Here is a 15,258-nt window from a genome sequence, read left to right on the forward strand (position 1 = left end):
GTATTTATGGTTTATGCAGTCTTGATCTTCCATATTGTTTTATCATTGCTGGCAGGGTGTAAAATAATGCACTCCGTACTGGTTGTAAAGACAGGCTGTTTCTTCTGTACAAAATGGAAGATTTCCATTTGTTCTTAGTAAAATTCAAAACAGAGAAAAGTTCTTTTGAAACTGCTGCTGCTTGAAAAGTATGCTTCTTCCTAGGAAAATAGTACAGGAGAAATATATGAGTGCTTATTCCTCAAATTGCATTGGTTCTGTTTATTTAACAACAAACATTTATGACAGGATTAATACCATACCAGTTTGTTTTGCTTGTTTACATTTTTCTTGATTATATTGTCATATTTGGGAGCTCGTTAAACTAATTTGCCATGGCAAACATGAAAATGACAATAAATTTATAGCCATTTGTCTTGAGTAAGGCAAAATGACTTTGTATCCAAAATAATGGACTAGCATTGATGGACTCTGAGCTAAAGCAACTATATCTTTAGAAGATGGGCATATATAAATTTTCTTTTAAGTTGACATACCATAATGTCATGATACATTATGTGGATGCAATGTTAGTCCTGTTCTCTACCTTTACTGAGTTCAACTAAATCATCAACATTCAGTCAAGTAAAAAATAAGCACACTTACCATGATTTTAAGCAGGTTCTTGAAATATAACAGTGGTTTTCAAATTTTTATACTTAGGGAACACTTTACACAACGATATATCTGCTGATCAATATCCGATCATCTCCTGTGGAATTTCCCTTCACATTACAAAAAAAGATCTTGAGTGCATTCTGGGTGCTTGACTTAGGTGCTGGAAGGCCTGCTGGGCTTCACGAGCACCTTTATTGACATAAAGTGTCCCCTGGAAAGCAAACATTGTGCCACTGACAGCCGCACACTGCACAGAAGTAAGATTGGTAATGGTGGACAAGTTGTCTCTCAGGGCAGCCTGTCGATCAGGACTAAAGATTTCCTGGTTCAGGAATGCCAGGGCTCTCCAGAGCACTTAGAAAATCCCTCATTCTAGAGTCTAGCAAATGCTTGAAAATAAAGGGCAAAAGAGCTGCCTTCTGCATAACAAGTAAGTCTCTCTTGCACCAACTTAGGTCATTAACTTACAGAGGTGCTCTTGAATAAGTAATATGCCCGCTAGGTGAAACTCTCTCTTTGTATTAATGAAGTGCTACAGTCTATGACTATCTAAATACTTGGTTTTCTTGTTGTTTGTAATGTTGCAGCACATTAATATTTTTCTCATTTTGTCAGGTGGTTCAATTTTTGATAAAGATGGAAAAGGAGCCTAAAATTGACATCAATGAAACAGATACTCTGTGGGGAGAAACAGGTATATACATAAAGTATTTTTTTCTTTCAAAGCAGTAATGAATTGCTGAACTGAGGGTACTTGTGTAAGAAGCGAAGTGTAGATTGATATATACCCATGGCAGCCAAGGAACTACAGCTGCTTAACAGTTGATTTGACAGTATTGATAAGCCGAGCTGAAAAAGCAAGGTGCCAATTTATTTTTGCCTCTGGTACTTCTTGGAGGTAGAAGTCAAAATGGAGATTCAGAGCTGTCATGCACGTTGGGGTCATAAAGATGATCTTTATCTCCTATCCCAGGATGCATCCGATCAGCAAGGAAAAGGGATGAGTGCAATCTGGGCTTTTCTGTGGACTTCCTTGGGAATAAGCCATGTTGAAATTAGTGAGACTTCCTTCCCACTAGACTGATCCAGAAAGCATGTTCTCTTTCTGTACAATGATACAATTTCTATACAAATACATGTGTAGACCTCTGTAGCTTTTACCTGTGCTAGTAGAATTAATTTAATTGGTGATAGTCTTGATTTTCATACTGAGCATTAAAATAAAGGGCATATGTTGAGGAACTGCTTTTTCAAAAAGTAGTTGGCATAGACCAAAATTTGAGGAATGGATAACAGGACTCAGTCCTAAACACAAGAGGATGAGCTTTACATACGAAATTGGCCAAGTGCAATCCTTGCCCTCTCCGGGTAAGACTAAAAAGTGTTCTGATCCAGGTCCTGGAAGAGCTTCCTGTGCTTCAAACCCTAAGTTCTGAAATTGCAGCGCTGAGACCCTGAGCATCCCTGTTAGAGAGGATATCAGAAACATAGTGCCTGTGAAAGGGGAACACTATCAAAATGCCACATCAGATGCCACAAAATGTACTAGCCATCTTGTCTTATATATTCTGTTTCAGCAAATTCCAGCCATTATGTTTATCCTGCCTTTAAAAGTTTCCACTCCCTCATGCCAGTTACCACTTCCCTCAACATAATTGGCAGCAGACCAAAGATCTGCCAAAGATTATTAGTTATCATTTAGCCTAATGGGCTGCTTTCATATTTTCCATTCTGCATCAGTTGCTTGTTTAGCTGCTCATTAGAATTTATTTTCTATCTTGAGCTAAGAGTGGGGCATTCAGTTGCAAAGTACATTAGACAGAACAGAGGTGGGCCTTTTAGCAGAATGGAAGGCATTCCTGAGCATAGTTTTCCTGAGGATCTTGTTTGTTTAAGCCCTCTGCAAGCTATTCTTCAGTCTTGCTTTTTTCCGAATATGGTATACTTCAAAAACTTTGTTTTTGTATCTCAAGTGACCTGTGAATTCAAAAGCTGTGAAAGATAGTGAGATAAGTGTTTGTTTATATAACAACCTTGGTCTTATATATCCAATAGTTATAAATTTGAGAATCCTAATAAAAATAAAAAAAAAAAATACTGTCAGATTGTTTGGGTCTAAACGCTCAACATAATCCAAAAATAAATTGAGTTATCCTGAGTGTCAGATGGTATTCTTAAAATAATCTGTTTCTTGCACACTTGCTTTTCAGAAAGAGAATTCAGGTATATAGGATCATAGAGCTGGGTAGCACCATGTAAGCCATTGAGTTGAGCTCCCAGCTTAGTGCAGGAATCCTGTTTAAAGCATCCATGACAGATGACTGTCTAGCATCTACTTGATACCTCCACGGACAGCCCAACACCTACCTAGGCAGTTCATTCCATTGTCTGAGTACTCTGGACAATGAGTTGTTTTTCTTGATGTTCTCCTTCCCTTATTTTCTGCTCAGTTTTGTGATTTTGACTGTTGTTTGCTCTGCTAAGCTATCAGTTAGTTCTCACTCAGTTTTGGGTTATATGCAGATTTGACAAGCATCTCTTCCTCCAAGTCATTAATACGATTATTGAGGAGGCAGGCCCAGGACCAAACTCTTTGGCACCCCATTCAATACCTCCCTCCAGTCTAGTGGTGTTGATGATATTACATTTATACCCCGCCTTTGGCAAGGTTCTCCTCCTCTCCATTTTATACCCACAACAACCTGTGAGGTAGGGTAGGTTAAGAGTCCATGACTGGCTGAAATAAGCTTCATGGCTGAGTGGGAACCAGGATCTCTGGAGTCCTAGTCTAGCACTCTTAACTACTACTCCACAGTGCTTCTGAAGAACCACTGACAAGCACTATTTGAGTAGGATTTTCTGGCTAGCTGTGGATCCACCTAGTAGTAATGCCATCCAACCGTCGACAGGCTTTGTAATCAGGATATCATGGGATACTTTGCCAAGATACGTTTACCTAGTTTGGATGACAGGACAGCCTGCACATACATGTTAATGTTAGGGGGGCCGTCATCTTGTGCAATAGGAAGCACTTTGAAAAAATCCTCCTTTTGAGATTGAGTCCCATAGGAAGCGTGCACTTCCAGCATTATCACCTGTCAGCATTTTGCCATCCACTCAGTCATGAAGCCCACTGGGCCAGGTGCTGCCTCTCAGCCTATCAACTCACAGGGTTCTTATGAGGATAAAATGGAGACGAGGAGAACTTTGTAAGCCTTCATGGATTTCTTGCAAGAGGAAGAAAGGTGGAGTACAAATGCAGTGTAATGATGATAATCTTTCCTGCATAGCTAGTTTATTGTTATCTTTGTGTTCCTTTTATTTCTAACATCTTTTTTGTTATTTATAGCATCAGTTGCCAACCTCAGCTAATTTGAGCTTTATTTTTAATTCATTCTGAGTAAAATAGTCCATTAAAACCCGGGGAAGGGGTTGGGGATGTGTCATTATGTAGCCTGTATCTTATGTCAAGAAAAGTGGACATCTTCCACAGCATACTGATTCAATGAGTGTTATTATTTGGCAATAGGGTTCATCTTGAAAACACATATTAATGGCTCAGTGCCATCAGCAGTAATCCATAGATACCCTTTGGTTAATGCCTTCTTTACTCTTCCCCATTCCGTGCATCTAATAAATCTTTCAAACTAAAACCATTTTTCCTCTTCAGCGTTGACTGCGGCTGCTGGGAGAGGAAAACTGGAGGCATGTGAGCTGTTGCTTGAACATGGAGCTCTAGTGACACGGACTAACAGGAGAGGAGCACTACCACTTTTCTGTGCTGTGCGTCAGGGACACTGGCAGGTGGGACAGAACTTTATGCATAGAACAGTCAGCTCCAGCTTCCTTTTGGACTAAGGGAAACTTCTGTACTATTACATTAGAAGTGAGCTGCTTATAGCCTTCTAGATGTTTCAGCCTTCAACTCCCATCATCCATAGTGAGCATAGTCAGTAATGAGGGATGGTGCAAGTTGTGATTCTCCAGATGTTTTGGCCTGCCATTGGCTACGATGGTCAAGGTTGTTGGGAGTTGCCTATCCGTGCCTTAGATGGAGGCGAGCATTCTTAAAATTGTTCTTGCTTTCGAAAATTATTAATCCTGGATTATTTATTTATGAAAACAATGCCCTGGTTTGGACATAACAATAGGACTTTGTCATTACCTGTAGACAACAGGGAGCATCCCGTCACTGCTGGTGCAACAGGACCGATGCTTGTAAAAGAATAATCTGAGACGTTTGGGAACACTTGTACCTTCAATGGGGCTGATCAGAGTAGCTCACCAAAGGGGGCTCTGCCCTAATCCATTTGGGCCTGGGGTTATTTTTTAAAGTGCCATTGCACACACACAATTGCCGATACTCACAGGCTCAGCAGAAGCAGTAGACATGAGATGGTCCCATGAGATACCACCGCTTGAGCTTGTGTTTGAAACAAGTCGGCTTCATAACCTGTGGTCTTCTCTCAACTACCCATGTAAAAGACTTGGCAAATTTTGTTCAGGTTCTGATACAGTGTGCTTTATTTGAAGCACATGTTTCCAAATGCCTTATCTTTGCAGAACCAAATGAGAAAGTGGGGGTGGGGGGAGTGTGTGTGTACAAGGCTCACTTAGGATTGTCCTCATTAACAGTAAACCAGGCATCATGGTATCCAAGCACAGCCAATATGAAATCCAAAGTTTGGTTGTGATTTGTCAGTTTCAATAGAAGTAAACAGACTAACTTTCTGCAGAGCAGAGAATCCACAGTAGCTAAACTTAAAATATTGTAATGACTTGAGTACCACTCTATGAACTTCACTTATAGAGAACCATGAATGTGATAAATGCGTATATGCTCATTGCTACATTTTGCTCCCCTACTGTAATTTGGGCTTCAGATGAGTAGGATCCACATATGGATTGCTATTGTTGGGATATGGCATGTATTTTATGGCAATTTTACAATGCTGTGATGGCAATTTGCACACTTTTTTCAGATTGCAAAACTTCTGTTGGAACATGGGGCTGATATAAATTTAAGTGACAAGCAAGGCAGGACACCACTCATGGTCGCTTCTTGTGAAGGACATTTGAGCACTGTTGAATTTCTAATCTCCAAAGGTAAAATGATTAACTGTTCAAGACTTTTAAAAATTGTCCTATTGATTTTTCTTCTATTTTAGGAGAGGCAAGCCAGCTTGCCACTTCAGTGTTCAAAATGATTCAAGCATGTTTTATGAGTTTATTCCAAAATCTATACTGCATGCTAAAATTATATAGTCTCTGTTAGGACTATGGTAGAGAAAAATCAATACAATTTTAAACTGAGGTTATTATATTTAAACTTTGGCTTAATGAGGAGTGTTTTTCCCTCAAAGAACACATTTCTGGTTTCTCTGTTAGGTGCAGATATTTCCTCTCTGGACAAGGAGGGCCTAACAGCACTAAGCTGGGCTTGTCTCAAAGGACACAAGAGCGTGGTTCAGTATTTGGTTGAAAAAAATGCCGCAATAGATCAGACAGACAAGAATGGAAGAACCCCCTTGGATCTAGCAGCTTTCTATGGAGATTCAGATATTGTAAGTCCAGTCGAACACTGTGCCTCTTATTAGCTTTCACCAACTTGAAACAAAGCCAAGCTCCTGAGATCTGACCAAACGGAATGCTAATTAGGCCAATTCAGGCTGCCTTTTTCATGCATTTGAGGGTGTGGAAATGTTTAAGGAAGAAATAAAAGAAAGATTCCTTTGTTTCTATCAGCATCTAGGAAACATCTAATGTAGGGTTTGTGTCCTTCATTTTGTAAAAAGTATTTGGTTGGAAGGAGGTGCTACACAATCCTTTGGTTTGGCTCCAAGTGGCTTCCCCAGGACAGATCCTAATGCTCGGTCATTCCATAAAATAAAGCTGGTGCAACCAAGGGAAGGGAGAGCAATGCCTGTCAAACTATATCATTAACCCTCCATGGACCTAATGGCAGTATTCATAGATTGTGTCTGTGACATTCAAAGCCAGCACTTGAGTTGCTCCAAGCATCTGCAGGCTTTCTCGGTGCTCCACCTGGTCTTCCAAACTGAGCCAAGTCGATGAGCACTCACAGACCCATGGCGGGGCAACTGGCAACCTCTTTCGAATCAGCAGCAGCACCAGACCAGAAGGCCAGCACCCTTTGATGCAGTTGCATCCACTCAAATGGCAGCTGCTCCTGGTGTGTGAGAGGGGCACTGCTTGCGGGGAGTGTGTGTGGCAGGGGAGTGCTGCACAGATACTGGGCATGCTTGCCTCGAATTTGGATTCTGGGCTACTGCAAAGCAGATTGGAGACTGGACAGCTGAGCCTCAGGAATCTGATAGGTTCCTACCACTGGACAGAGACTTCCCACATCCCTAAAACAATCCTAGAACCGAGTGCCCTAGTTCTGATCCTGTGGAAACAACCTACAAATGGAAGTCTCACAATGTGCATTCCCAGAACTTGTTGGTTAATTAACTCATGAATTGCCACCGAATACCATCCTTCTGCCTGCATGAGGCTATAAGATTGGAAATGTGCGTTGCTTGTCTTTTTCTGTTGCCTTACATTGAAATTATATTATGACTTGAGCAAGGTTTGTGAGTGTAAAGTAATTATTAATATATTCAAGATCAACAACCTTTTGGCATTAAGGAAGACTTAAAGTTCTTACAAATTTACTTCATTTTGAAACAGAATGGAATTGGTCAGTTAAGGCTTTGGTGTTAATTTGTGCATGCTGTAAGCAGCTGTTATGCAGGAGTTTTGCCACCTTCAGTCATGTGTGACTTAGGAAGCAATCCTGTGGCTGCTAAATGCTGTCTAGACAGGTTAGAGGCCCTGCTTCAGCTTTGGAAATGTGTCTCACAGTCAGAGATGGGACTCTACCCTGGCAGCCATGTTCCGCTGGCCATGCCTGTGAAATTGCAAGTGTGGTGAGACTCAAGGAATCCCAGCGGTACCTCAGCTGCTTCTCCTCATAAGTAGGGCCAAAGACAGACAGCCGGAATCAAATGTCTGTGTCTTCTATAGGGTGGGAGAGGTGTGGTGGCAGCCCTTGCCTGCGTGCTCCCACTGCTCTTGAACAGAAGCTTGGAGGGTTATGGGTAGCTGTGTTGGATGGCACCTTGAAGCTCCATTCATCAACACATGCTAGCAATCTGCATTGCACAGTTACTGATTTATATTGAATTGGTGCTTAAAGGGAATATTAAAGCCTATAGATTAAGCCCTCTTATCTCAAAATGTTTTTCATTGGCATTCTATACTGTTAAGTAGTCTCCAGCTTACATATGAATGCATGCTCTCCAGAATGCCCTGTCCTTCTTGGCCTTGGTCAGCTTTTATAAGCTCGAGGCTGTAGCTTTATTTATGGAATCAACTGATGAGGAGAGATGCCTCTTAGTCTGGTGCCTCAGCCTTGACCGCTTTGTCTTGGGTGACCCTGCCAGGAATGGGAGGGTCTGGCCTTGTGGCAGCATTGCTCTTGACTTCTCTAACATCCTCAAACACATGAAGGCATTACTCAGAAGAGGGGACTTCATAATGTACAAAGTTCTAAATCTCTTAGTAGCCTAAGAAATAAACAATGTTTTAGAGGAGTTTGTGCAAGAAAAATTCCTAGTAGATGATAGCCATTACTGCAAACATATATTTAAAAGAATGATATTCTTTTGTTCCATTATTTACAGGTGCAGTATTTAGTTGACAAAGGTGCGGTGATTGAACATGTTGACAACAGTGGAATGCGCCCACTGGACAGAGCGATTGGATGCCGAAATACTTCAGTGGTGGTCACACTGCTTCGAAAAGGGGCCAAATTAGGTTAATGAAAAATAACTCTTCTTGCCAAAACAGAACTGTTTTCTTTCTAAAAGGAACATTTACTATCTTATAAAAAACCACATTAAACCTTTTGTACTATACTGGCTTGTAAAATGCTATCTAAAACAATTTACGTATTTCCTAGTAATTCAGATTTTATCTGCTTTTAATTGGAGCAATTTAAGCCTCCTTACTGATTTTGAAATATTAGCAACCACAGTGGAGACGGAAAGGCAGATTAGTGAGAGCAGTGTGGTCCAAGGACAGCATCTGTTTGTGCTATTAATTTTGGTCTTGTTGCTCATTTTGGGTAATAAGTAAATGTTCTAAATTTCAGGTAATGCTGCATGGGCCATGGCTACTTCAAAACCTGATATTCTGATCATCTTACTGCAAAAGCTAATTGAAGAAGGAAACGTAATGTACAAAGTAGGTGGATCCTTGCTTTTGCTTTTAACATTGAATTTTGAGTAAACAAAACTCTGTCATACAACTATGGCAAAAAACGGTGATTCTCTGCGCTCTCTGGGACTCACACATACCGGCTTCTGTCCCTGTGCAGAGCCTTTTCTAGGCTGTATTGGAGCAAACATTTGGCTGCAGCAGATGCATGAATCTATAGTATTAAGATCAGAGTGTTAAAAGAGCAGATATGATGATGGCAGGTATCAGATTCAGGCTGCTGAACTGCTGCAATGATTGCAGCCTTCCTTAAATGTTGGTTTGTATTTCTTGAATTCACAAGACATCTGGTATAAATATATAAAGCTTGTTAGTGTAGCTCTTCTTCAAATGGCAGACTTTGCAATCAAATAAGAGTGCTCTCATCTTAACCCAAAGAATGAGAACTAAACAAGAGAAAAACAGCACTTATATGTGCAAAAATAACTTTTTCATACAAATGACCAAGTTGCATCTGTAATCAGTGAGCAGTAAATAAAATTGATAAAGTATCCAGGTGGTATTGGATAAATTAAAAAGGTATTGATAACCCAAGCGTGCTTTAACCCAAACAGATCTTCAGGGTGGAAATGTACACACTGAAGATCTTGCAGCCTTTGAAAAGAGGCTCCCTAACAAATTCGTAAAACCGTAAATCTAGAATAGTTTTCTTGTAAGGTATGTAGTACCTGAAAAATATGTGTCCGAAAGACCTGCACACAGCTAGGTATGGCACACTTTAGGTGACAGGTAAATTCCTGACCACCTTAAGGAAATATCATTGTTGTCATGCAACAGATACAATGCTAGTCGCAGTGGACATATAAGGACTAAACTACTAATATAATGCAAAAGAAGATTCTTAACAAATGCTAAGCAATAAGTATGTGAACACTTGACCTGTTTCCCATGATCGCTTTCAGTCACGGTCTCTTAAATAAGCCACTGTGGTTTGTGGCCCATGGTGGACAGCCACAAACACCAGTCCTGTAACCCATCCCCTGCTTGTAAGTCGCCACGCCATGCAACCCTGGTGAAGGCAAGTTAATGTGGTTAACAAAAGCATATGCAACAGTGAAGCAGCCCACGTGTTCTAAGCATATTGTTAACCACTCCAACAACAGCTCTGGATGAATCTACAAATGGAGTTGGGTTACAGAAAAGATACCCATTGGCATTTGGCATACGCCCCAAACAACAGTGGTTATTTAAGCTGCCATGGCTGAACACGCCTATTGCAAACCTACCCAAGGACCCAGTTTGAATGACTCAGACAAGCCACGCAGCATGTTGTGAGGTGTGATGTGCTGAGTGCCATTTGCATAAGCAGCATTCAAGATACCTTATTGTACTGTTCAAGCCTGGGCAACACACTGTATATATTGGCATGCAAGACAACCCTTAATAGCAAAGCAAAATTGGGGGTTGTTTTATATGCCCGACACCGGAAAAACAGCCCAAAATGCTGATCTCATTTTATACATGAGCCACCTTATACACCAATATTTACAGTATTTTGTCAGAGGGCTAAACAATCATCAGTAGCCCATAGGCTGTATAAACTTATGGTGGGCTTGTTTTGATCAGGCAGATCAGTCCTTCAGCTGAACTAGCCACTGCTACTTCGTGCTTTGTGTTGGAACATGCATGTAAGATCAGCAGCTTTTTCTTGGATAATAGCACAGCATGGTGGCCTTCACAAGAGTACCTTTAATCTCTGTTATTTACTCCGTGAACTTTTTGCTTTCCAAAATACACAAAAAGTAGTTTTCTTGTCGGAAACAATTTTCCTGTCCAGGTAAAAGATCAGCACTGTTTTCATATCTAATAAATAAATGGATCACTCCATGTTGTCTTTATTTTTTTTAAAGAGGCCAGTGTTATTTTAAGTGATGTGAAACTGCGACACTGCTTTTGAAGTGCAAATCAGAATAGAGGATCATTTTATTTACTTATATCCCACCTTTTTTCAACTCAAGGCAGTTTACGTAATTCCCTTCACGATCTCAATCTTATCCCCACAACAACCCTGTGAAGTAGGTAGGGCTGAGAGTCTGTGACTAGCCCAAAGTCACACAGTTGGCTCCATGGCTTGAACCAGATTGCCTGTCCCACACTCTCAACCAGTTCACCACACTGGCTCCAGAAAGATGCTTCAGATAAGAGGACTGGATCTGCAAATCTACGAATTGCTTCCCAGTTTCTTTATAGAAGTATCAGTTATGAAACAAAGTACAGATTGATAGTGGTTTAACCATGAAGGCATCATATTTTAATTTTCTTGAAAATGTTTGATAGTTTTATTAATGTCCTTCACAATGTACAGTTGTGGCTTTGCAAAAAGTCTTTACAGTTGCTCTGCCTTAAGTGTTTCTCTGCATTCTGCAAAATGCTTGAAGGTTTTAACATAGAATTACTGCTTGCAAAGTGGTATCCTGTGAGATTTAGTATTATATGCTTGCCATTTATTTCTGTGCAGACACAGATACTCTTCTAAGTGAAAAATGTTTGTAAAATGCAAAAATAATCTAGCAATTTAAAATTCCTAAAGCTTAGCTGTTCTGAGAAATAAAAAAGCAAGGCTATACCCTTTGTGCTGTAGTGGTTAAGAGTGCTAGGTTGGAAATCAGAAGATCTGGGTTCTAATCCCCCCTCAGCCATGGAGCCTCCTGGGTGACTTTGGACCAGTCACAGACTCTCAGCCCCACCTACCTTACAGGGTGTTTGTTGGGAGGACAAGATTGAGAGGGGGAAGAGGAGAACTATCTATCTATTTATTTATAACATTTTTATGCCGCCCCCATCGCAACAAAGCCTCAGGGCAGCTCAGAACAAAAACAAAGTATACAAATATAACAATTATACAACAAAAATATTAAAACCCAGTGCATCTCGGCTTAAAAGATTTAAAATCCTATAAATACCAATAAATTAACAATTAAAATAAGTTTTAAATAAAAAGGTCTTAGCCTGGTGCCGAAAAACAAATAACGACGGCACCAGGCGGAGCTTTCTGGGGAGCGCATTCCATAGATGGGGCGCCACCGCAGAGAAAGCCCTCCTCTGGGTACTCACCGTCCTAATATCATTCACAGAGGGTTCCCGGAGAAGGGCATCTGTTGCTGATCTTGGGGGGCGGGAGGGCATATATGGATGCAAGCATTCCTTTAGATACCCAGGACCCAAGCCGTTGAGGGCTTTAGAGGTCATAACCAACACCTTGAATTGGGCCCGGACTTCAATCAGGAGCCAGTGGAGCTGACGGAGAACTGGGGTTAAATGAGAACAATGCCCAGTCCCCATCAGCAGCCTGGCAGCTCTGTTCTGCACCAATTGAAGTATCTGGACCGTCTTCAAGGGAAGCCCCACATAGAGCGCGTTACAGAAAACTAATTGGGAAGTTACCAACGCGTTTGTCACTGTCACCAGGCAGTCGTTCTCCAGGAAGGGACGCAGCTGATGGATCAGCCAAAGCTGAAGGAAAGCGCTCCTTGCCACCGCCGTCACCTGAGCTTCTAGAGACAGCTCAGGGTCGAGGAGCACTCCCAAGCTGCGAACCCTGTCCCTCAGAGGGAGTGCAACCCCATTTAGGACAAGGCCCAAGTCCCCCATCCCGAGGCCCGAACCACCCAACAACAAGACCTCCGTGTTGTCTGGATTGAGCTTCAGTTTATTGGCCCTCATCCAGCCCATTACCTTGGCCAGGCCCCGGTTCAGCACAGCCACCGCCTCACCTGGATTGGTTGAAAAAGAGAGGTAGAGCTGGGTATCATCAGCGTACTGATGATTCCGCAGCCCACACCTCCGGATGACCTCTCCCAGCTGTTTCATGTAGATGTTGAATAGCAAAGGGGACAAAATGGACCCCTGCGGTACTCCATGGCATAGCTGCCATGGCGCAGAGCCAAAGTCCCCCAGCACCACCTTCTGGAATTGGCCGTCGAGGTAGGAGAGGAACCACTGCCAAGCAGTGCCTCCTACTCCCAGTCCCACTAGCCTATCCAGAAGGATACCATGGTCGATGGTATCGAAAGCCGCTGAGAGGTCCAGGAGAACCAACAGGGACGCACTCCCCCTGTCCTTCCCCCTGCACAGGTCATCGTACAGGGCGACCAAGGCAGATTCAGTACCGTACCCGGGTCTGAAGCCGGACTGAAATGGGTCCAGATAATCAGTTTCATCGAAGAGTGATTGGAGTTGTGCCGCCACCACCCGCTCTAGCACCTTGCCCAGAAACGGGATGTTGGCCACCGGTCTGTAATTGGCGGCCACCTCTGGATCCAGGGATGCCTTCTTTAGGACTGGCCGGACTACCGCCTCTTTTAAAGAGGAAGGTACCCGACCGTCTCTTAAAGAGAACTATGTAAGCCACCTTGAGTTCCTTGGAAGGAAATAGGGCGGAATATAAATATAGTACCTAAATAAAATAAATAGTACTCTTACAGTAGTGTGCTGTGTGATTGTGTATGTGATTAATGTGTCTTGTGTGATTAATTCCTATGCACCATTGCATGTGTGCGATTAATTCTGATGCACTATCAGTGCTTCACACATTACTATGACAGTGTTGGCCAAATTGAATTGACATTCCCATTATTTTGAGTGGATCTAAAACAATACAAAATTACCAAGTTTTGTCATAAAGCATTTATTTATGAAGCTCATGTTCCATATCATATGATGTTGCAGATCACTGGCTATACTCAGTTAGGCTTTAAGACATAGCATTTTTGACAAGTAAACCTATATCCAATTTGTCTTCAAAATTTACATTCCAGTTAAGACATTGTGTTTATCCAATGTGTATATAGCAAGAACCATTTGGCATTAGACTGCATGATCCAACATAAATATTTTCTTAGTGAAAGATCTGTTTAAATATTACTCCTTTTTAAGATACAATACAGCATTCTTCTTTTAAGTCTTCTTTGCAGTGGCTTCTGATGTAATGTCAATTTAAGATGAAAACAGCATTTTACAAACTAGATTGCCAAGCCTTTTTTGCTGTTGACCCTGCAGAAAGGAAAGATGAAGGAGGCAGCACAGCGGTACCAGTATGCTTTGCGGAAGTTTCCTCGAGAGAGTTTTGGAGAAGAAATGAAAGCTTTCAATGAGCTCAGAGTTTCCTTATATCTAAACCTGTCAAGATGCCGCAGAAAAACAAATGTAAGTTCCTTCAGCCAAGCATTTATCCCCTGTTGCAGAGCACGAGGACATCGTAGACAAATACCCTGTGACTGACCATGTCCGTTCAGGTGACATGCTAGGGAGTGCTCATGTCACTTCCCAGTAACAAGGTTCCATAATGATATGATTTTTTAAACAAATGTGTGAAAACAATGTTAATTTAGCTATTGTTATTTATATGCCATCTCTTTGCTAAAAAGCCGTAAAGGCAACACATAGCAATTTAGAGCAGTAACCCCTTAGAACAATACGTGTAAGGAAGTTAAAACTGCTACATAATGTAGAAGTGTGAATCAAAGTCAAATTAAACCAGCTGCAGCATGATACAGAAGTGCTTTGAAAGGATAAAGGGGTGTCAGCTTGGCTTGCAATACACATTCATACAGTAGAAGAGGCCACAAGGGCAACATCTAATTGCATGCAGAGTTGCTGTAGTACAGTGTATTGTAGTAATTTCTGTAATCATGTTAAGATTGAACACTTGTGCTCCTTTGGTTCTGGCAGGATTTTGGCATGGCAGAAGAGTTTGCTACCAAGGCACTTGATCTCAAGCCGACATCCTATGAAGCATATTATGCCAGAGCTAGAGCCAAGAGAAACAGCAGGTACTGACAGCCCCTATCTATCTATCTATCTATCTATCTATCTATCTATCTATCTATCTATATCTACTTACTTACTTACTTATTTGCTGCCGAATAATCTGATAGGGCTTTCTAAGTGATGAACAACAAGATACAGAATGAATTTAATTACAATTGAATAGAACATTACAATTTCTATGGGGAAAACATTGACTTTGTAGTAAAATTTACACAGGATGTGTAAGAATTTAAGAAGAAGCCCTATCTTCAAATAAGATTAGACACTCTTCACAATCCCTGCTCCCTATTATAGTTTGACAGCAGGAGGAGGACTTTTCAGTCTGTGTACTAAGCTATGCCCATTTCTCACTTAATGGCAATTCCATGGTCAGTACGTTTATAGTTATGCTATGTTTAATCCCAGTCTTAGAGTACCAGGATAGTGTTTTCAACTGAAGAATTGATAATTTTGAAGACACCTTCTATAGGATGGTCTTTGGGAGAAATGGTAACTTTACTGCTATCCAAGTCCTATTTTTAGACAGAAGTAAAGAAACAATTTTATATG

At 41.3% G+C, this 15,258-nt stretch overlaps 1 protein-coding gene across 2 annotated transcripts in view; it reads left to right on the forward strand.

Moving 5' to 3' along the window:
• The window catches only part of LOC123024663 (protein TANC1-like), a 64,266-nt gene that overhangs the window by 45,816 nt on the left and 3,192 nt on the right, over positions 1–15,258 (forward strand). For both annotated transcript variants that reach the window (XM_044432656.1, XM_044432657.1), the window contains 8 exons: positions 1,273–1,351; positions 4,328–4,461; positions 5,640–5,763; positions 6,046–6,221; positions 8,346–8,478; positions 8,816–8,907; positions 13,939–14,085; positions 14,611–14,711. In XM_044432656.1, the coding sequence (XP_044288591.1) occupies positions 1,273–1,351; positions 4,328–4,461; positions 5,640–5,763; positions 6,046–6,221; positions 8,346–8,478; positions 8,816–8,907; positions 13,939–14,085; positions 14,611–14,711 (986 nt within the window). The remainder of the gene's footprint in view (positions 1–1,272; positions 1,352–4,327; positions 4,462–5,639; positions 5,764–6,045; positions 6,222–8,345; positions 8,479–8,815; positions 8,908–13,938; positions 14,086–14,610; positions 14,712–15,258) is intronic.

Source organism: Varanus komodoensis, unplaced genomic scaffold (genome assembly GCF_004798865.1).
Source record: "Varanus komodoensis strain SLA01 unplaced genomic scaffold, ASM479886v1 scaffold249, whole genome shotgun sequence".
Classification (NCBI taxonomy): Eukaryota; Metazoa; Chordata; class Lepidosauria; order Squamata; family Varanidae; genus Varanus; species Varanus komodoensis.